The sequence below is a fragment of the Phocoena phocoena genome, chromosome 19, assembly GCF_963924675.1.
Source record: "Phocoena phocoena chromosome 19, mPhoPho1.1, whole genome shotgun sequence".
Lineage (NCBI taxonomy): Eukaryota > Metazoa > Chordata > Mammalia > Artiodactyla > Phocoenidae > Phocoena > Phocoena phocoena.
Genome location: NC_089237.1, coordinates 21,108,913 through 21,132,911, shown reverse-complemented (window position 1 = coordinate 21,132,911; position 23,999 = coordinate 21,108,913). Strand labels below are relative to the sequence as shown.

The 23,999-nt window shown below is 39.3% G+C and overlaps 1 protein-coding gene across 1 annotated transcript; it reads right to left on the bottom strand.

The window, feature by feature from the left end:
* Window positions 1-1,383: 1,383 nt before the first annotated feature.
* On the bottom strand, window positions 1,384-23,932 carry MED1 (mediator complex subunit 1). Its single transcript, XM_065896536.1, has 17 exons — window positions 23,723-23,932; window positions 21,641-21,747; window positions 19,083-19,161; window positions 17,541-17,595; window positions 17,304-17,436; window positions 16,568-16,596; window positions 13,824-13,895; window positions 13,225-13,299; window positions 12,401-12,474; window positions 11,704-11,793; window positions 10,316-10,427; window positions 9,630-9,754; window positions 9,258-9,376; window positions 8,288-8,489; window positions 6,712-6,807; window positions 6,483-6,588; window positions 1,384-4,844 (listed from the first exon to the last, which is right to left on the bottom strand). Exons 1-17 carry the CDS (start codon window positions 23,745-23,747, stop codon window positions 1,604-1,606), a joined length of 4,740 nt encoding a protein of 1,579 aa, XP_065752608.1. The 5' UTR covers window positions 23,748-23,932; the 3' UTR covers window positions 1,384-1,603.
* Between the last annotated feature and the right edge of the window lie 67 nt (window positions 23,933-23,999).

Here is a 23,999-nt window from a genome sequence, read left to right as displayed (position 1 = left end):
CACACACACATACATAACACACACACACACACACACACACAAATGAATCACCTGGCTTTTTTTTTTTTTTTTAATCCAGAAGAGTTGTGCTGGGGATCATGCCCCGTCCTGCTGACACAGAACCTGAATGGAATCATCAGGAATGGCACAGTGCAGGTGTCAAAATCAAAGTAAGGCCGCAGAATTTTGAGAGGACCCTCCAAATACTGAGAACTTGTGTTGCACTCAAATGGTCTCCTGGATTTCTATATTTATGAGAAGGGCTTCTTATTGATGTCCCCCCAGAATCCAGACTCAGACCTGTTCCTCCAAAAAGGTCCAATTGTGTTGCTACATAGTAGCAAGGGTTTATCTTCATACCCACCTAGCATTCCAGGCCCCCCCCCCATTACTTCAAGTGAGCTTGGAACTGTTTTAAGTGAACTATGGCTGCAAATTTTTTACTGTTTTATCTAAGGGAGCATACAATGGAATAATTAAAGTCTGGACTCCTTATCCTTGTGATGAAGGGAAACAAGGAGCCCAGCTCTCAGGAATGGCATCAGTTCTCCTACTAACAAAATGCTGGGATGTGGACTTTTGGCACATTGTAGAAATAGGAGAACTATTAATTCTGTACTGGTTTTCATGCCACTGGATCAAAGAGGCTGTCCCACTTTGAAACCTCACTGCATCTGAAAACACATTCACATCCCAAAAAGCCAGCCCAGCTTTCTTTAAAGGAAAAAGAAACTATAAATCAATACCTCCACAGAAAGATATCTCTTAATATTCCTATGATGTCTGAACCCTATGAAAAACCTCCTAAAACAAAAATACCATTTTGGTTTTCTACTCAACTCCAAAGGCGGACTCTGACTAATCTGCTTCAGCTTGATACTGCAGTACCAGCACAAGCTACAAGCTCCCTACCACCAAATAAGCCTCGTTCTTCCACCTCCCATCATTTTGAACCCTGAACCTCATAGAATTAGAAAAAAACACTGTATAAAAGCAAACAGATAAAGGATTGAAATATTACAAATAAATAGCTAAAATCATCTCCCCTCCCCAATCACTCCTAAGAAACAGACACCAAACATTACTTAAGTGTCCAAAATGACCAAAGTCCTTCATTTGCCCACGCCTCAAATGGACAACTACCCAAACAAAGGTGAACAACCTTCATGCAAATGCATCAAGGAATGTATTGCTTTTTCATTTTCTGCCCAGCCCTTCAAATACATGCACTAAAATGTGTTTAAAACATGGCCTAAAAATGGAAAAAGGGAGAAAAAATATATATGAATATTTCCCACAAAACTGTTTCCCACCCTTCCCTCTCCCTAAGCCCTTCCCACCCCCTCCCTTTCATAAGCAAGTATTTTAACTTTTTTTTTTTTCCTGGCAAAGGAACAAGTGATTCGTGGTAACCAGAATCAAACCCTATGGTCTCTTTAGTAGGGTCTGGCTATGCCTTTCTAAATTCACCCCACTTGGTGTCAAAGCCATGCCATTTAAGATTCTTAAAACACAAAATCAGACCTGTCTCACTCCTTATGGTGATTTGCCTATACACTTAGTTTTTCTCTGGCCATGGTTTTTGCTTTAAAAAGTAAGGTTCCTAGTTGCCAATCAGGGCCACATCCATAAGATCGTCATCTTCCTCCCCAATCATAAAGTCAGGGCTAAGCCTTGAGGGCCTGTCTGTAGATAAGATTGTGTTACTTGTCATAGACAAGGACTGGTCTGAAGAGATGGGTGATTTAGACCAACTCTCTGGCTTGATGCTATGAGATTTTTTCTTGTCTCGGTCTTTGTCCCGGTCCCGGTCCCTATCTTTGTCTTTTACTTTCTTCTTTTCTTTTTTGTGCTTCTTATGCTTCTCTGTGCTGTACTCTGGAAGAGGTCGGATGCCATCATCTGAGCTGGGACTGTTCTGATAAGACTTCTCTGCTATGGAGGAGCCTGACTCACTCTCACTGTCCAGATTCTGGGGGGTATATGCTGGTGACTTACTATGACTGGGAGAGCCACGCTCATGCTTTGGAGTGGAACCACTGATGAGTGGAGAGCCATAGTTTTTGGAAGAGGCCATCTGAGGCCTCAGCCCTTCTCCACTACTTTCCCCAGGTTTCTGCAAAGTCACTTTGGCTTTAATGCTGGGGGATCCCCCATCATGCTTGCTGATGATAATTTTTGCCACACCCGTGCTCCCCACATTTTTTGACTCTGAGGTCTTCTTAGATGAATCCACCGAGCCCCCCAAGGTGGAAACCTTTGATTTGTCTTTATCACTTTTCTCACGCTTGCCCTGGAACTCTCCTCCTGACATGTTATGTTTGGAGGACACAGGATGGCTAGAAGAATTTGTGCTCACCCCCACCTGGCCGTCCATTGGGTCTTCACCCCCAGGGCCACTGGTGACAACCCCATGCTTCAGTTTATCTATGACAGCTGTTAAGGACGGCTTCTTATTTCTGCTGGGAGATTTCCCTTTGGAACTCCCATGCTGGTTCTGAGAGGATGACATGGAAGAGCCACTTGAGGAAAAGGAAGAGGAAGATGCTGTACAAGAGTTAGATGATGGGGGAGTTTTCTGAGACAATGAGCCTGAAGATCCTAACCCTGAAGATGACTTCATGCCAGTGCTTGAACTAGTTCCAGACATGTGAGAACCACCAGAACCTGAACTGATAGGAGACTTGGCTTTAGAGGATGGGGGAGTCACAGGAACAGGCTTCATTGGAGAGGCAAGCTTATCAGAGCCTCCAGGTGGCCTTGAATGGGAAGGGGATATGTTTGGTTTACTCAAAGAAGGATTCATAAGTGATGATGGCTTCCCTTGAGGTTTCATCTTGGTGCTGCTGGAGCCACTGCTCAGTCCATGCTTGGTAATAGGAGAGGAGCCAGGCTTCCCCCCAGACTGGGATGAATTTTTGGACTGGCTAGATCCCGAAGACCCCTGGCTAGAATATATACTGCTACTTAACTTGGAACTTGATGAACCTTCTGATTTACTGCTTTTCATCTTGCCTGAGTTGGAAGCAGAAGACGAGGAAGAATGGCTATAGTGGCTTTTACTTCCTGAGGAAGACACAGAACCACTGCTGGTATACTGACTGTGAGAGGAGGGCTTGCCCACCATCACGGTTCCCTTAGGAATCTGAATAGTGATTTTGGGAATGGGTGGTGTGGCAACACCTGGGGGAGTCTGAGATCTTCCTGAACTGCCTGGAGATTTGGATCCACCTGTACTAGTAGGTGGGGTGAAAGGTCGGTTAGAAGAACTGTGAGATGGAGACTTTCCCTCAGTGTCTGCCTTCTTCCGTTTTGGAGGCTTATCTTTGCTTTTGCCATCATTAGAAGGGGTTCGACTGCGCTTCCCTGGTTTGCTGTCTAATCCTGGCCCTGACAGACTACTGTTACTGGTGCCATTGCCTTCCTTTACTCTCTTTTGAGTCTTTTCTTTCCCTAAGTCCCCAGTGGTCAATAAAGGACTCTGGCTACCACTGTGATGCTCCATAAGATCTGTAGGACCCAAAGCCTTACCAGCCACTGCTATTATACTGAAATCAACTGTGTCAGCTTGGCTATTGCCTTTAAACTTAGTCTCCCCATTATCACCTCCAAGCATTGGCACCCCCAAAGTATTTAGTGCCTGAGATGTAAATCCTTTGAAATCATCATTATCTCCACTTTGGCTGCTTTCATCAAAATATTCTTCTCCAAAACCACTTTGGCTCTGGCTGTTCAACAAATCAGGATTGAAATCTACTCCATCAGGAAAAAAATGATTGGTAGGAGAGTCACTACTGGGGCTTCCAGCAGCATCTGCAATAAGGTCAGCTGGATCAGTGTATGGATTTTCATTATTATTGGCTTGAAAGACATCAGGGTCAAAGAGGGCACTCTGAGAATGCCCAGAGCTTGAAGAATCTCGAACAGGGGTGCCAATGGGTGGACAATCGTCACTAGTGCTGGGAAGCTTAGAAGCTTCTTCTGCAATGTCTGAAAGGATATCAGTTACATCCGGGCCAATGCTGTCTGAACTGGATAGTCGGACCATCCTTTGAATACTGGATTGGGGATGAGGTACTGGTTGTGGGTAAGTTGTTGGGGGAGTGCTACACTGGCTTGGAGCTGGAGTGATGTGTGGCGTATCCAGCGTGTCAGCTGTCATGTTGACATCAAAGATAGGGTTCTGTGAGTCAACATCCATTGAAAATAGCTCCCTCTGAAAGTCATCTTCAGTCTGGTGCTTGGGTTTGTCAGGTGGTAATCTTGATGACTTCTTCTTCTTTGCCTTGTTGCTTCCTGAGCACATTTCCATCCGGGGTGAGCCGGAAGAGGAGTTCTGCCTTTCTAAAGGGCTGCTTCCATAAAGGGTTGAGAAATCCTGGGCAGGATTATCTTTAAGAAGGTTCATGAGCATCGGGTGGTTCTTGGTGTTGCCGGCCATCGAAGAGACAGGTGGCGGCGTGTGATGAGGAGGGGTCGGACTCGAGCCAATGGTAGACCCCCCGTTCCCTGTGATTTGCAACAAACTGGTAAGAATTGGGTTCTGAGATACCTTGCTGAAGTCCTCCCCATGGCCCACCGACTCATGCCGATCTTTGATGCTCATGCTCATATTAAACAAGGTGGTAATGGGACCCCCCGGAAAGGTGTTGGTTGGTGTAGTGGTACCACTCATTGGGTTGTTGCCTGTGGTCATGCCATACCCTGGGCTGCTAGCCGGGGGCAGGTTCTTTTTCACCATGTCTTCAACTGTCTCTGCAATGAGGGACAGTGCTGGAGTGTCGGCCTGAATGGTTTCAGCTTTCCTCCGAATAGCCCTCATCGTCACAGGGATGGACATACATCTGTAAAATAAGGTGGAAAAAACAAAGTTAATATTGCACTAGCTGCTAATGAAACCAATTTTTTATTTGGGAAAACAGGCTTTAATTTTGCCTGAGATTTACATATGCCAAAAGGTTTACAATAAGCAGCTTTCAGGCAAGGCAAATAACCCGCAAGGCAGAAGCAGTTCTATGAAATGCCAGAACTTTGGGTAAACTCATTCTAAAAGAATCTGGGGGCTTCCCTGGTGGTGCAGTGGTTAAGAATCCACCTGCCAATGCAGGGGACACGGGTTCAAGCCCTGGTCCAGGAAGATCCCACATGTCGCAGAGCAACTAAGCCCGTGTGCCACAACTACCAAGCCTGTGCTCTGGAGCCCATGTGCTGCAAATACTGAAGCCCGTGCACCTAGAGCCCATGCTCCCCAACAGGAGAAGCCACCGCAATGAGAAGCCCACACACCGCAACGAAGAGTGGCCCCCGCTCACTGCAACTAGAGAGAGTCTGCGTGCAGTGACAAAGAACCAACGCAGCCAAAAAAAAATTAAAAAGAATCTGGAAGGAATTCCCTGGTGGTCCAGTGGTTAGGACTCCGTGCTTCCACTGCAGGGGGCACGGATTCAATCCCTAGTTGGGGAACTGAGATCCCGCAAGCCTCACAGCGCAGCCCAAAAAAGAAAAAAAAAAACAATCTGGACCAGAGGCAATCATCAACCTCTTTTGAAGTGCCACCAAATAAACCAACCATAAACAAGAGTCCAAATAATTAGACGACATACTGAACTAAAATAAAACTGGTAATAATGAACTTAGTAAGAAAATGCCCTCCTTTTGGGCTTTACATGTGATTAATGGTATATATAATTTATCTTAATTGATGAATCATTAGAAAAACCTCTTGACCCATCAAGTTCTAAACTTCAATGGCTTAGATCACCCCAAAGCTATACTGTGAAAAGTGCTACCACTGGCAGTAAATCTTTTTTATTTTAAAGCAAAGCACTTTTGATATTACAGATAAATTTATGTTTATAAACATGTTTGAAAATATTTTGCTCTAGAATATGTCAGCAACCTTTCTTAAAGGACCAGATAGTAATGTTTTAGACTTTCAAAGATCATATGGTTTCTGTCCAACTACTCTGCCATCTTAGCTCAAAAGCCACCATAAACAATATGTAAATGAAAAGATGTGTTCACTTACAGGTATGTTTTATTGTGTTCCAATAAAATTTATTTACTAAACAGACCACTGGTACCTACTCCAAAAAAATCTTGAAATTACATATTAATGTTTATGGGAAGCTGACTGGCTTAAGGATCTTCCCACATACTGCCATTTGACACATTATATGTGTTTTAAAAAAAAATGACACAGAGGAAAAAGTGGAAGAAGATCTACATCTTATTTCAGCTCTCTCCCTCATAAAAGAACCCTAATGCAAGGCCTGAAGTTACCTACCTTACTTCCTATTACTCTCATAATGAGATTTATAAAACCAGAAGCTCATATTGCTTCCGATCCAAAAGCAGAGAAGGGTGAATTCAAAGCAGTGACTAAATGCTTTCCTACTAAATTTCCAATTCACTCTAATACTGAAAACAACATTCCTTATACACCTCTTAATGGGACTCTGATGGAAAAGGGCCAGTGCTACCTTTGAACAACTTTGGCAATGAAGTCATCTGTGCAGATGAGTGCATCTGACAGCCCCTTGTAGAGTTTACAGCTCACATGTGTTGAGTCCTGCACATCCATTACCACTGAAAGACAAAATATATAGGAGGCATTTAAGATAGAGTCAGCTTCAGTTTCTGACTTTCCAAAAAAGATAAAGGGACCAAACTGCTGCCCTGAGAGAGGAGCTAGCCACCCACATAACTCACCACACACCAGGGAGTCATTCACAGGGTGCTGAAAAGATACGCTGAAACGGGATTCTGAGAGGGGACACACTTCAAATTGGAGGAGCCCAGGAGAATCTAAAAGGCAAAGAAAAGGATCATAAAATAATCAACCAAATAAAAGACTTGAGACATGTAAATGGTAATTATTAACTATGAAATTTTCTCTCCCTCATTGGAAACTAAATCCCACACATTTTTTTAATACACAGAACCTACTATGTCACCCACAGGTGATTAAAGGTATCAGATTCCAAGGAATCTACCAGTGTATGTTATGAATACTCCGAAACAAATAAGTAACTAGACTTCAGTTTTCTAAAATGAAGGCACTTAATCCCAATTGATACAGTCCTTGGCAGATATAAACATCCTGCCTTGAAAGTGAATTCTGAAAATAAATGTGGCCAAGAGGAGTTTCTCATTCTATTTGATAAGCAGACATTAGAACCACTACCATAAACCCTGCTTTCTACCAGTATACAGCTGTTAGCTATACACTCCATACTTTGGTAAGCACAGATGTAGGGGCTGCAATCTAAAATGATATATTTATGCCAAATACACACACACACATATATATATATATAATATATACACACATATATATATATATATATAACTATTATCATTGGTTTCTAAGCCAAACAGGCTGACAGCCCAGAGACAAGGATTATATACTTTCTTGGGAAAAAGCATGCATCTCTGTAGGACTAACTTCATAACTACCTTACAAAAACTCATTTTTAAATACTGTGAAGCTATGTGGAAAATTCTCCTAGGATTGAAATATGTGAAGTAGAAGGGTCATAAGGACACTTGCACATGCTCTGTGTCATTACTCCAACTTTCTAAAATTTCTCATTTCTAAAGCAATTCCTATTCCCATAAAAGATGTCTCCTGATTTACCTTCCATTTCTTCTTGCCTACCATTTGTGCTGATACAGCTCTATCACTGAAGTGCTTTACAACTAAAGTAAAAAATTAACTATGGTTAACTAGAGAAGCCAAAATTCATATCAAGATTTCTAATAGCAAACTGTTTGAAAAACATCAGCATTCCAGCATCCTGGGAGAAAAAAGAGAAGGGCACAGGTCTCATCCTTTTTTAAGCTATATGATTAAGTTCTCCAAAGAATGGGGAGAGGAAATATACTCAGGACTGAAATGTGGGAACCACTGTCCTAACAACCTAAAATTTAGACATCAAGAACTCCTCTCTTCCTGCAGAATCCCAAATTCTACCTTATATATCTGTTGCAAGGTTCAGGCCCTTAGGTACCCAATTATATTGCTGCATGCAGAACAAGAGTAAGTCCATTGCAACAAAATCCAGTGGTTTCCAAATGCCAATTTACAGACTGGTTCCATCAAAATTATTCATGGAGCTTGAACTAGATTCCCAACTTCTCCCACATTAAGTTCATTTGAGTATGAAAACCAAATGTATGTAGTTTTAAAAGCTCCACAGGTGATATGATGGGCCACAAAATTAGAGAACTACTAGAGTAATCAGTTTCCATTTACCAGTAAGTATATCAAAAGGAAAGGCAGTACCTTCTTTCAGAATAGTTCTTTTGACACAGCTTCCAATTAGGGTGTTATAGGCCACTTGGTGTCTGATCAGATTCAGGATAGGAGGAACCCGGCCAGGGTGCTGAAAGGTGATTTTGCTAACAAGGGTTCCCTGTAGACTTCTACCATCTGGAAGAGGAGCATCTTTGTTGAGGAAATAGCAATGCTGCTGACCTGGAAGAGCCTGGGCAAAAAGAACAAAGGAAACGAATGCTATTTACTCACCCACTGTACTCCAACCACAAACTATCCTTAAAAAAACCCTACCCCTCAAAAATCAGCAATTTCTTGATGAATATTAAAGCTCCACAGTCAGTTCTTTGGTCAGCTAATGTTAAATGCCAAATACTCACTTGGCTGAAAAGACCCCTTCTTTGTAAATGTTCCGCTAATGGTTTCCTAATCTAGCTAACATAAAAATTACCTCAGAAATCTGTATGAGAGGTCCCTGGACCACAAGTGCAAAATCTGTATTTTTAATAACACCCTATATAGTTATAACAGAGCCAGAATTTGGAAACTATTACTTAATCCAGACTACTGTCAAACATTCAAATAAATTCAAGTCCAGATGTGGTTTTAAAACGCTCCTTAATTTATTCATTCCAGTACTTTCTTCTCCATTACTTTGCAGATTATAAGCTCATGGCACTTGAAAGAATTAAACAGCAATAACTCTTAATACCTACTTATGTGCTTTTAAAAGTTCAGAATACCATTAAGACGCTTTCACCTGAAATTTCAACAATGAAATGTACGTTGTTTCCTGACTTGGAAGCTCATGCTCTTCCTTCAGTATGTTTCAGAGATTTCTGTAATTTCCTGCCTGACTGAGGAAATAGGACATGATCCAGCGGTCCAAAAGAACATCATCTGACCTCAGTTATCCTATAAAAGGAAGATTCTGATCTTGGGTCCAAACATAATCTACAATTCATAAGGCCTTACTTACAGCATAAAATCGCATGTTGTGATTCAAAGGTATAGGGTCAGGGTCCTTTGACAGCTCAAATTGAGTGATCAGTTCATAAAGCGGTACATAAGTTGGTTGGGTTTCAAACAATGGAATTCCTAGAAAAACAAAGATCAATACAATGTTCACAGTAAGATGAAAACGTTGACAGCTCAGTTTTCCCTTCATGAGTTCTACTTCATTCGCCCATTTATTCAAAAAGTACTTACTAATAAGCAAAAGCACCATGACATCTATACCCATCAGTGGTTATTGAGGCCAAGACTGAAAGAGGTCTAAGATAATCTGAATGTGAAGTTTGCTTTTCACTTTTATAACAATTATTAGCTCCTGATGCTTCCTAAAACTCACCTGTGCAGTTCTGAAGTTTCTGAACAAATGCTCTAGATACTGGGATTGGCTGGGGAAATTTCAAGAAGAAACAGGCAGGAAGATCAACACTGTTGGCACTGGTGATTGAGGAGAAGGAGGGAGTCCTTCAAAAACAAGAAAAGGTGGAGGATTGGGATTTTGAATGATGTGAAAATGAAAAATCTAAACACTCATTCTCAGACATGTCTGTATCATATAACCACCTACTCACAAAACCTATCAAAAGTTCACTCTTTGAACTTCCTTCCCCCAATTCCAAAATATCCTGTTTGTTAACCCTAGAGTATCTTACCAAACATCTATCCTGAGGCACGTTCTCTAGTTATTACTCCAGCATAGCTCTAAATCAACATAAAGTCCCATAGGAAAATCCCATAGAGCAATCATTAAACCAGTGCAAGTAGCACAGTTCTCTTCTTTCTCTCTCAGGATAAGAATGTGTTCTATGAGCAGACTTCAAAGAGGAACATACAGATATTAAAAAGAGAAATTAAATGGGTAAAACAAAAAGCCCATCTCTAGAAAGTCCACTGGGGGAAGAGCCAAGTCAAAGTAATACCCGTAAAAAAAAAAAAAAAAAAAAAAAAAAAAGTAATACCCGTTTCTTACTGGGCTTAAGGTTGAAATAAATGGACATTGCTATCCTACAATTATATTTAACTTACCATTTGTTGTCAACTGGATGTGACCCCATAATTAATGGTGCAATTGGGAGTTTATACATAGCAGATGTTCCTTCGATTGTCACTGATGCATTCATGCCCAAAGATCGAGGAACTGAGAAAAGGAAAGAAAAATGGTATTCTCCAAAGTAACACGAATTATAAGGATCTTGAGTTTCCCTGGTGGCGCAGTGGTTAAGAATCCGCCTGCCAATGCAGGGAACACGGGTTCGATCCCTGGCCCTGGAAGATCCCACATGCTGCAGAGCAACTAAGCCCATGTGCCCCAACTACTGAGCCTGTGCTCTAGAGCCTGCGAGCCACAACTACTGAGCCCATGTGCCACAACTACTGAAGCCCGTGCGCCTAGAGCCCGTGCTCCGCAACAAGAGAAGCCATGACAATGAGAAGCCCACACAGCACAACGAAGAGTGGCCCCGGCTCACCGCAACTAGAGAAAGCCTGCGCACAGCAATGAAGACCCAACACAGCCAAAAATAAAAGCAAATAAAAAAATAAATTTATTTTTTAAAAAAAAGAAAAAAAATTATAAGTATCTTAACATTAAAAAAAAGCTAACTTCTGTAAAATTTGTCAGCCCTAATTTGTTTGTCAGATACTATAATACCTATATAACTCAGAAACGCTACAAGTTATCTTTCTAACCAACCAATATTTCTGTCAGTAAATAAAACAAAATACAGGAAACAATGCAGTCCAAGGAAAAAAGAATTTTAAAGGCTCATTACCAATATTTACTTATTTTCTCCAACTTCAGAAAGCATTTAAGTAGAATTATGATTATAGGATAGTCAATGATTGAAGTTAAAAGGGAAGCAAATGAGGTATTAGGCCATTTCTCATTATGTTTTAGTCTATTAACGTGCAAATATAGGGAATTCTCTGGTGGTCCAGTTGTTAGGACTTCGGGCTTTCACTGCCAAGGGCAAGGGTTCAATCCCTGGTCTAAGATCCATCAAGCCGTGCTGTGCGGCCAAAAAAAAAAAAAAGTACAAATTCAAAGTAAGATCCATTATTTTAGTTCTTTAGTAAGTTGGCTAATTTCTTTACCTTTAAAGTAATGATTAAAGGGGATTATTTCAAGTCAGATGGTTTACATTTTTTTATTCACTCATTTACTTATTCAAAAGGAATTATTAAGTTTTTATTATTATGTATGTATGTGTACATATAGATATGTATATCTGTAGGAGTGTATGTGTATGTATCAGATGCAAACTCTGGTAGAAATGGAAAACTTTGGTAGGGATGGCAGATTTATTTGGGAGTAGCAAACCAGAAAGTACAGGCAGGCCTGGGCATTCAAATTTTTGAAAATATTTTTTAAACACTGAGCAAAACCTTCCGTTAATTTACAGTGGAAGCCTTACCATTATTCTCATGCAAAATGATAGGGGATGTAGTCTTATCATCCAGCAGGTCAGAAGGAGAGGCATAATACTTCAAGTTCATCAAATGACCTATGCAAAATACAACTTATCACTACTTTTTTATCAGGTAAATTACAAATAAAGAAAAACATTCCCATTCCTATAAACCTATATACAAGAAAAGAGTTTCAGATTGAGGACTAATGATCCAAAGCAGCTTATGAAATATGACAGAAGCATAAATATTGATTCTAGCAGCAACAATTTACTTCACAATTTAAAAAAAAAACTAGGGGAGGGCAGGTGTTGACACCTTAGAAACCATTAAAAAAATACACAAATGAGAGAGGGATAAATTGGTAGTTTGGAATTGGCATATACAAACTACTATAAATAAAATAACAGGGTCCTACTGTAAAGCATAGGGAACCATACATAATATCTTGTAATAAACTATTATGGAAAAGAATGTGCAAAAGAAAAAAAAACATATACACATATATATATAACTGAATCACTTTGCTCTATACCAGAAACTAATGTAACACTGTAAATCAACTATATTTCAATTAAAAAAAACCAGAAACACAAATGACTGGTAATTTTCACCTTCTGCTTATAAACCCAAGGTGAAATTGTAATAACCCCTCAACTAAAATTAGACATTTTTCTAAACAGGCAAAATAGAATCACATACCCCCACTTCTTGGAGTGAGATAGCCAACACTTCCATGAAGAATCTTATCCAAGGGACCAGCATTGGTTGCTTTCCTGCAAGACAAATGATCTATGTTTGCTTATATTTAAGCCCTGAAGGTATTAGTGTACAATGTGATAATGAGTTCAGCTCTTAAACATATTATAATTCTATCCTAATGACTCTATCTTGTACTTGGGCATTTAACAATTGTATTTCAACTTCAAAGTGAAGGGATTATTTCTAAGAATACATCAGTATGTAATATGGTGAACAAAAATTACAACTATACTATTATTTATCAGAAGGGAAGCCAGGGCTTCCCTGGTGGCGCAGTGGTTGAGAGTCCGCCTGCCGATGCAGGGGACACGGGTTCGTGCCCCGGTCCAGGAAGATCCCACATGCCGCGGAGCAGCTGGGCCCGTGAGCCATGGCTGCTGAGCTTGCGCATCCGGAGCCTGTGCTCCACAATGGGAGAGGCCACAACAGTGAGAGGCCCGCGTACCGCAAATAAAAAAGAAGGGAGGCCAGGTTTGACAAGTCTTCTGATAAAACCTAAGAAATAAAAATTTTTTTTAATTTTAAGAAAATAAAAAACCTAAGGAATACCAACCAACAACTTAGGGATACTGATACTCAGAAAATGGAATGCAATCATTTGGGAACTGAAAGGATATGGACAAGATGTACAATACAGGTAAAACACAGATGCATAGTAACATACATCTATAATATATATTTAAAAAAATAAGAGCCTAGTAACCCCATAGACGAAAAACTTTAAGAACAAGGTCAAACAGAATTGACACTTTAGCCAGTCTTACCAATACATAACTGCCATTTTAGATAGATCCTGTTCTAAGGATTGGAGAGCCAAGTACATTTTAGTCTTTAGTTTGCTAGAAAGTAAATAAAGAAAACAAGAATTAAATAGTTAACAAATATATATATATATACACACACACACAAACATGAAAGCCTAGAGAGCAAGTCTACCTTGGAGGCAACTAAGATATCTATTTAAAAAACAAAATAAAACTTTAAAATGTTAAAAAATCATTACTGACCTACCAAAGCTAATTTTTATCTCTACTTAAAAGAGCCAAGCAAGTATACAGAATCCCAGGTAGGTTAAAAATAAAAGTGGCAACCCAGTTCCGTAACAATTTCTTTCAGCCTAGAAATCAGTATGTTGAAGACATCTCAAGGATTATCTTCTAGCACTATAATCCATTAATGCAGATATCTGTTTATTTAATATACCTTTAAAAGACATTAAGCTGGAAGCTGAGCTATACATTGTCAGTATGAGTAGAAATCACAAATGAGCTAGAGCCAAAGACTTGGCAAATTTCTAAGTACAAAATGGTTTACAGATTTATACTAATTTTTCCCAAAAAAGCAAAAAAATTAAAATACTTACTTGTCCCCTGGAAGGTTATAAAGATTAACAAGACCCTTAAGGTGCTTAGAAAATTCATCAAAATTTTTTTCCCTATAAGAAGTTCAGGGGAGAGGGAAGAGAATAAAACATACAATTACTATTCAGTCTTATCAGCAAAGTGCCAAAAATCATGGCTATATAAAACTAATCTTAATAATTTACTTTACTCTTTTTTCCCCCAAAGTTTTCTAGAATCAATCAAAAGTAGGAAAAGAAAATGCAGTGTATCCCTTTCTCTGCCCCATTTTTCTGGAGGAGGTGCTAATAAGCAGTATAAAAGATAGTCAAAAAGACCCGATAACTCATATAGTAATTCGCTCTTAAGTAATGAGACTTGGTTTAAATAAATCACTTCTTCTCCTCTTAATCTGTAACTGAGATGATTGGATGTCATGAGGAAAAAAAACTTTTGGAGAGAAAATGGAAATAAATAAATTGGGAAGATAGAACACTTTTCATGTATACAGATAGAACACTTTTCACGTATACGGCAACATAAGAGCAAAAAAGGAAAATGAACACTAGGAGAGAGATGGGAGACCTAAGGAAAAGGGGAATGGGTACTGTGGAGGCAAACCACATATTCCAAAATGTTCCTATGACTAGCTTTACCCCAGGAAAAAGGAACTACTACCATGAACCCCTGGCTTCCTAGAACTTAATATTCAGGCTGGTTTCTTAATCTAATAAGGTTTTGTGGGCAGGAATCCAACATAACTCGACAATTCTAACTCTCTAGATCTATTTCAAACTTAAAAACAAAAAAATTGTCCCTTGAAAGCTGTACTGCTCTGAAAACGTCAGATACTTGGTCGGGCATTTATTGACCACTTACTGCCCAAAGTGCCATGAAGACATTAAAAGGAAGCAAGAGCAGCAGCAAAATATATTCCCTACCTTAAAATTATCATCTGTACAAGGTGATCAAAAATACCAGGTAGGACTTCCCTGGTGGTGCAGTGGTTAAGAATCCACCTGCCAATGCAGGGGACATGGGTTTGAGCCCTGGTTCAGGAAGATCCCACATGCAGCGGAGTAACTAAGCCCTTGCTGAACTCTGAGCCTGAACTCTAGATCCCACGAGCCACAACTGCTGAGCCCACACACCACAACTACTGAAGCCTGGGCACCTAGGGCCTGTGCTCCACAACAAGAGAAGCCATCGCAACAAGAAGCCCGCACACCACAACGAAGAGTAGCCCCCGCTGGCTGCAACTAGAGAAAGCCCACGCGCAGCAACAAAGACCCAATGCAGCCAAAAATAAATTAATTGAAAAAAAAAATACCAGGTAAAGACTAATATTCTTCCTAAGGTTCCCACTTTCAAACATGCCTACAAATTAACTTTAGAACACCATCAGTTCATAAATTGGTATGGTCTCCTACTCCACATTAGAGCCAGACATATTTTTTTCCTGGACTATTCTGGTAATACAACTTTGCTAGATTTATTGAGTTAATGAAATCATAAAATGTTATTTTTTATGTTGCACTGCAATTTTTCAAAGCTCGTTCAAATCTGGTGTATTTGGCTATAAGGACGTTAAACTGATCATTGAGAAGACTGAGTGTAAAACTTATTTCCTCAATATTAACACCCTTTCTAAGACGCCTCCATGTGATATCTGGTAACTTCACTATAATTTAAAATATAAAATTGATGTAATGACTTTCTCAAATTCCCAGAGAGTTAACTCTGGGTTTAAATTTAAGCATGAAAATTTCCACTCAATTCAAAGAGAAAAGATAAGCCAATGGCAAAAAACATCAATTACTAAAAGAGACTGTCTTCAAGCCTAGCACTTTACTATAATGGGACCCATATACCTTAAATATAAAATAATTTTTCTCAAAGTTGAAGTGAAAAAAAGTTCTTTTCATGGTATAGACTCAAATTTCTTAAGCTTTCTTTGATTCAATAATCAGGTTCTATTTATTTTTGTTCCACACAGAATTCCTAAGGTTAGCTCAGTAGTTCCCAACCAGGAGTGATTTTGCCCTCCAGAGGACACCTGACAATACCTGGAGATATTTTTGATTATCATAATTCAGGAGATATTGCAACTAGTTGGGAGAGACCAGGGATGCTGTTAAACATCCAACAATGAACTGGGCATCCCCCTACAGCAATGAATTTCCCAACCCAAATTTCAATACTGTGAAGGTTGAGAAACCCTGGGATAGACGGAATAGGGTAAAAAAAATCAAGCTAAGTCAATTCTGAAAGTGAACAAGTACAGACTGTGAAAAATCTTGACCCAAGAAAATAAATTTGTTCCTCAGGAAAGTAACTTCTGACCATCCTCAAAACTTAGCTATAAAGAATAGCACTGTTGGGCTTCCCTGGTGGCGCAGTGGTTGAGAGTCCGCCTGCCAATGCAGGGGACACGGGTTCATGCCCCGGTCCGGGAGGATCGCACATGCCGCGAAGCAACTAAGCCCGTGTGCCACAACTACTGAGCCCGTGAGCTACAACTACTGAGAATGCATGCCACAACTACTGAAGCCCGTGCACCTAGACCCCATGCTCCACAACAAGAGAAGCCACCGCAATAGAAGCCCGCACACCGCAACGAAGAGTAGCCCCTGCTCGCCGCAGCTAGAGAAAGCCCACGTGCAGTAACAAGGACCCAACACAGCCAAAAATTAAAAAAAGAAATTAAAAAAATAAAAAGAATAGCACTGTCTGCCAGTATCAGGGAATATAAATGTCATCTGCTCACCTTAGCTGCTGTACAAGCTCTGGACAGCTCTGAAATTAAAGAAATTACGTTAAAACTTTAAACTACTTTAAGACACTTGAAGACATCAAAAGTTTTTCTCTTTTATTAATAACACATGCTTTATAACAAAAACATTAAAACTATAGAAGGTTCTTATATTAAGATATCAAAAATATCTTCTTCCTACTTGGTTAACCATGGGTTGGGTCAGGAAATTAAAGATTAAAATATATATGAAATAGCTTATAAAGGAATCAACTTTCAGCTGCTTGTTTAAAACATTAGGACCTCTCTTTAAAGCCATCCTTGGAATCCATATTCAACTGTCTGGTTATACACATTTTACATTCCTCTCTATTACAGGGTTTTTCAGAGACATTAGTTATGTACAAGATTATCTGTCCTTCTTGATTATAAGTTCTTTGAGGTAGGAACTTTAAATTATTTGTATCCCCAGAACCTATTGTTCAATTGCGGCTCATGTTTGTTGATATGAAATGGAAAGGGTTCCTCTGGTGTTTCCTTTTGTCAAAGCCTCTGGATGATGTCAGAGATGGACCCAGATTATACTAAATTCCACTCTACAGCTACTGATGTTGTAGCCCATCACATCATCTCTATAGTGGCTCATGAAAAAAACCTAAACCCAAGCTATTTCAAACCCCAACAATTCCTTTTAAAATTAACGTCCCTAAGTAAACCCCACAGATTCCAGTGAAATATCAACAACACATACCACAGGATTCTCCCCATGGTGAGCCACTTTTACATCACAAAGCTGTCCTGCAGGATCTAACTGCACTTCCACATAGAACATATCTGACGTGATGTAACATTCAGTGCCACTGGCACTGAGATGAGAGCCCAGTCTAGCAGGAACAAATCAAAACAAAAATTAATAGAAGACACATAAATAAAGCCACCCAAAGTCAACACTAAGTTAAACACTTCTGCCTACAGATAGACTACTTACCCATTCTGTCTTGCTATAGATTCCAAACGGTCAGTCATTGCTGGTAAAGATGTTACTACAAAAGGGTGAAAAAAGGAAATCACAAAAGATGTTCCAAATAAATTTTATTCTTCAGAGTCAGAAACATCTCAAGAGTATATCTATCCTTCCAAAGCCAGAAACACATTCAATAGTTCAAATGCTTATAATGTGCATAAAGTTCATTGGTAAGGCTTAGCTGTAGCCTAAGCAGTAATAAGGATCAAAAAAAAGATCTATTTGAAAAAAATGATTGCACCTTTCTCTTCTCTCTTTTTCATTACTCATTTGGGACAAGTTATCTTTAATCTAAAGAAGACACACTTAGGGACTTCCCTGGAGGTCCAGTGGTTAAGACTACGTGCTTCCACTGAAGGGGTCGCAGGTTCAATTGCTGGTCAGGGATCTAAGATCCTACACGCCGCTCAGTGCGGCTAAAAAAAAGACACATTTATCTGCTAATGCTAGAATAAGGAAGATTAACACCAAAACCAGCATAGAAACAAATATTCTATGTTCACAGTGGCATTATTTACAATAGCCAAAAGATAGAAACAACCTAAGTGTCCATCAATGAATGAATGTATAAACAAAATGTTATTTTGTTTACATATAATGTATACATACAATAAAATATTATTCATCTTTCTTAAAAAGGAAGGAAATTCTGATATGTGCTATAAAATGGATGAACCTTGAAGATATTATGCTAAGTGAAATAAGCCAATCACAAAAGAACAAATACTGTATGATTACACTTATATGAGGTATCTAGAGTAGTCAAATTGTTAGAGTCAGAATATAGAATGGTGGTTACCAGGAGCTGGGAAGAGGGGAAATGACAAGTTACTGTTTAATGCGTTCAGAGTTTCAGCTGGGAAGATGAAAAAGTTCTGGAGATGGATGGTGGTGATGGTTACACAACAATGTGAATGCACTTAATGCCACTGAACTGTACAATTAAAAATGGTTAAAATGGTAAATTTTGTTATATACATTTTACCACAATTTAAAAAAAAACAATACTCAGCTGAATCAGGTTCATTTGTGATAATCAGAGTAAAATCTGTTTTTACTTTCATTTTCCTTCAAAAACAGACAGAAGTAGTAATTATAAGCTTGAATAATCAAGTTCATGATTTGAATTTTATGTTTGCTTTCCTGAAAACATTCTTTATAAACACTGTAAAAATCTCTTAGAGTCAAAAAGTCCATCTTCTTATTGAGTTAATTAGGAGAGAACATGTGAAGGAAAAAAACTTTCCCCTGCTATCTGCAATCTTATAGCTACCCTCCATCAATTATCTTTTGAGTTTCTACCAACCTCCAAAATGGGATAAAAAATAAATGTTTCAAAAGTTCAGGTAAGAGCTCATCTCAACTCCATAATGAAAGCAAGAACAACACCTAGCATAGAATGGTTGACCTATCTCAAATTTATATTTCTAGTGTAAGTATAAAATAGTCTTTCCTAAACTGGGTTTTTTTTTAAGAAATTAGCATATTTCAAAGATGTTTACAAACCTTTGAGAGCTTTCTGCAGCGTCTCCAAACAGCTGACCAAATGTTGGTGCCCTCCAGAACTCATCACAACCCTCTTCTCCTGTATTAAGAAGGAAAACATTTCAGGTAAAAACTAACAAAGCCAACAGTGTTTTGGGTAAACATACACATTATCCCAGAAATAACATTTCAGGATAGTCTATATATTATGATATAGTCTATATACTCTACATTTTCTATATATTCTAGATAAGCTATAGATTTTTAACTGTTAGTCTGTCCATCCATCCAAAAGACGAAAGGTTAATATACATGGATACAGGCATATCCATATCCATGAAAGCAGAAAAAGGTATTTCCAGATCTAGGACTTCCCTGGCAGTCCAGCGGTTAAGACTCTGCACTTCCAACGCCGGGGACATGGGTTCGATCCCTGGTCGGGGAACTAAAATCCCACATGCTGCATAGCATGGCCAAAAAAAAAAAAAAAGCCTATACCAAAGGTATTTCCAGATCTAAAATAAGATAAGTTTCAGGGAAAAATTAGGAAGAATCAAAATGTAATAAATGAGATCAGCCTCCTGTAGAAGTGACTACATCCTAAGATTCAGTAAGTTAAATGGGGTGGCTCAGATGGGACAATTCCCAAATCTAATAAGGTGATATGCATGTAATCTAAGAAATACAGCCAGACCTTGGTCAAACTAGATTGACTCTAAGAAACAGGATACGTAGTCCAGAAAAAGCCAAAGAGCAAAAAATTTAGCATAGTTTTTCTAAACATATCCAGGGAAGAAGTTTCTCTTTGCACAACATTCTAGTCCCCAGAAGTATGAACAGTTTTATGATACAAGGATAGTTTTTTCAGACTTTTCCACGCCCTAAATCCATCTCTCTTGGCTCTAATTCCACCCTCACAAATATCTGACTAATTAATAATCTAGCTCCCTTTGTACCTTGAATATACAAGGACCTTGTCCATTGCAAGGACAATGGATACCAGTACTTTGGTAGCTGGAAAGACAAACACTCTGCTGTAAATTAATAAACTGGCATTCTGATTTCCCTGTTAATCTACTGAGATTTTGTTAGTATGTCAGTTGTTGAAAACTCTTCAATATCTTTTACGTACCAATAAAAGTAGGTTTCTGAATCTGCAAAAGTGAGGAGTAGACAATGGAAGCTATGGTGACCAAACCAAGAACTGGTAACCCAAAAGAGGGTCTTAGTAGCCACCTGGAATCCCTCTATGTCATAATGTCTCCCTAATGACAATATCACTTATAGACCATATTTCAAACTAGAATATGGCTGCCTTATAGTATAAAAATGACAACCTCTGAATTCCCAGACTGGAAAAATTGCCATCCTTTAAGACTTCCAAAAAAAAAACAAAAAACCTTTTTTATGTACACAATCCTGAGCCAGAAGATATCTGTAGAACTTAGTTATGGAAATCTTTTAGCAGCATGACACTTTGGTGTCCATTATCTCATTTGATCCCTACAGCAAAAAACTGGTGTTGTGTGTCTCTACTTTCCAGATGAGGAAACTGAGGATCAGAAAGAACAAATAATCTGTCCAAGGTCACTTAGGTAGAAGTACTGGAGTCAAGACTAAAATACAGGTTTTTTGACAGCAAATTCAGTTTTTTTACTAGGCTATATACTGATATGATCATTTTAAGCTCTAATAAATCTACTAAACTGAACTTACTCTGGACCCGGTGTAAGGTTTGGTAGAGGGGTACTTTCACTGAAGTATAACATGTATACAGAAAAGTATATGAATCTGAAGTGAAGAGATCGTGAATTATTACAAAGTGAACACATCCATATAACCATTGCCCAGGTCAAGTCATAAAAAAGTACTCCTGTAACATTTTACTACCACTGGATTCATATGGATGAACTTTTAACATCCAGCCTCTACCCTCACCCCACTCCCTGTATTCCACCTAACTAAGGGCTCCCCATACTGGTGAATGACTCAGAAAGGAGAAGTAGTACTGTAGAGAAAGAGGGCCACAGAGTAAACAGGTGAAGTTAATTAAAAATGAATTGCAAACTCAACTAGCAGAAAAGATACAGTGACAGTATTAACACATTATAATCAAGGAGCTTGACAGGAAGTGGAAAATAAATGTCTCTCTATATCAGTCTGTCATGTGTATCTTTTTTTTTTTTTTTTTTTTTTTTTTTGGCGACACTGTGGTCCTTGTGGAATCTCAGTTCCCCGACCAGGGACTGAACCTGGGCCACGGTAGTGAAAGCCAGGAATCCTAACCACTAGGCCACCAGGGAACTCCCTATCAGGTGTATCTTTTATAGGTGTATTTCTTAGCACTTTGCCTAAAGTACCCCAGTGTACTATAACTCACAATTAACACAATTCTATAAATATACCTCCTTCTTAGGTAGACTCTTAAAAGTTGAAAGCCATCATGTGCTTATGATTTTATGAGAAAGAAAACTGAAGACACACCATAATAACTAGTTAGAAAAAGTCTACACAGGGACCTTAGCTTATTAAATAATTATCTAAGCACAACACTTGATCCACTTCACCACAATCCTCACCATGACTTGACGCACAAGCTTAATGGTTTCACTCCAAGGTCTATTTTGGTTAAATTTTGCATGGAGCCGTTCCAAGAGAGAACTCATCTTACTCAGCTTTTCCGACTCTAAGATATAAATCAGAAAACATCATTAGCAACTGTTCTTTCAAGACCTTCCACAGTTTTTCTTGCAAACAAAACTCCCGTACTTCATCCTGGTAAGAACTCAGTTAAAATATTTTCCAATATGATTTACTTCAAAACATATGAAGAATTTGTTTTTAATGACAAGAAGACACACACAATTGTGGGTCTAGTCTAACAAACACCATAGAAGGGGACTGCTTTCTATTCAAACTTAATGAGAACCAAAAAAAGAACCATCTCTAATCCTGTTTAAGGATCAAGACTACCATTTAGTGACAAAATAATTTCATGATATTCGTGAAATCCCTTATATGATATATGCAGAGCACACATTTGAACATGGCCTAACTACGGTTAGTTGGTTTTCAAAGTGAAAATACAGACTTTCTTAATTTTTTCACATAATTTTAAGAGATCAATTTATAAGTATTATCAAGAAAACAGGCTTTATTTGCCATTCAGATTTTTCCTATTTGAACTCAAACTATATGAACAAGGAAGATATCAATGACTAAAGGATGAGTTTCCAGCAAAGTTAAGAGAAAGGCAGAAAAGAATGGCTCCTGGATAGTGTGTGAAGGAACCTCCTACACCCTCCAACACTCCTGTAATTCTTGTAACTGCTTAGCATGAGCAAGGACCTGTGCTGGAGACCACCGGCAGTGTAAAACTACAATATGCCTCAGATGACACCTGTGAGGGGGTGTGGGTAAGTTATGTGAAAATAACTGTCACACAAAGCAAAATGAGATTTGTTCTTAAAAACAGAGACACATTACTACTGAAATTCAAAGGAGGAAAAGTTTGTAATTAGTTGTGGGGATGTTACAGAAAAGGTGCCATTGAAAGATGAATAGAATGTCAGCAATCTGAGTTGAGGTAGTGACATCTTCTAAATCAAGATTCAACTCCTCCCTCCAATGCCTTCATCTTCTGGAAATCTGTTTTTTGGTTTGTTTCAGCCAATTTATAGCTCTGGAGAAATGTTTGACAATTCCCACTTTCAAGACTCATTCACTCAGGCACTATTTTACATGACGGAGATACAGCAGTGAGCAAACTAGACAAAACTGCCTCATCTAGTTTCCATTTCACACTTGTCATTCCTCTGCACCAAGAAGTATACCTTTTTTCTTCCTCCCCTTCAAAACACACCCCCCCTTCTCTCCCTTAAGAAGCCTGATGATAAATATCTTTACAAAAATGCTCTAATGAAACATTTTTTGAGCAACTATTATGTGCCAGGGACTGTATAATGATGAGTAAGGCAAGATCCTGATCTACATAGCTCAGAGCACATTGGAGGAGACAAGTAAATAATAGTGAGCTGTATCAACAGAACTATGTCCAAAATGCTAAGGAAGCATTTAAACTGGAAAGTGTAACTTCAGAGAATCTATGTAAGGTTACACAGAAAAGTTGTTTTTCAGCAGTTCTGAATTAGTTCAAACACTGAAAGATTGAAATTCAACGCATTTTTAGAATATACAATAGCACTAGATGTGAACACTGTGACATTCTTGAGAACTGCTGGCTTTTAATACCGTAAGTACCTAATCATTTCATTCACGCGAAAACATTCTCCAGTACTTTGACACACAGCGCTGTATTTCTGTTTTTATGTCATCATTCACACTTCTCTTCTGGAAGGAGCAAGTTTTACATTCACTCGCCGCGTCTCCCATCCCTTTAGGCTAAAAATGCCCTGAGGCCCAAATGATTGCCCCTAGCTAAGCAGGAAACCTTAACATAAGTTGGGAGCCCCCATCTCCCCAAAGTCAAAGCTCTCCATCACCAAGGAAGGCAGTCAGAATCTAAAACACACACATCCCGCCTCCTAGACTCTGAGCCCTCGGGAGAGTGGCCCCCGCAGAAGCATCTGCCCCCCAGCTCCTCTCAGAGATTGGCTCCCCCAGCTGTGTCCCGCCCCCTGCTTTTCCCCTCAGTCACTCACCCTCTGTTTCCCCCTGAGCCTTCATCCTGACAGCGGGAAGGGCCTGAGTCCTACACAAGAGGATATGCCCCTCCTCACCACTAACAGAGGAACCAAGTTGGTTCGGGCTCCCGGGACGCAGGGCGCCTGCAGTCCCCACTCTTCCCGGGAAGGCTCAGTCTGAAGTCCCCGGCGGCAAGAAGAGAAGGGAGCTCGCGGCCGCCGCCATCTTCCGCAACAGAACTTCCGAAAGATCGCGAGATTAACCGTGATCCTGCGAGAGAGAGGAAAAGGGCTG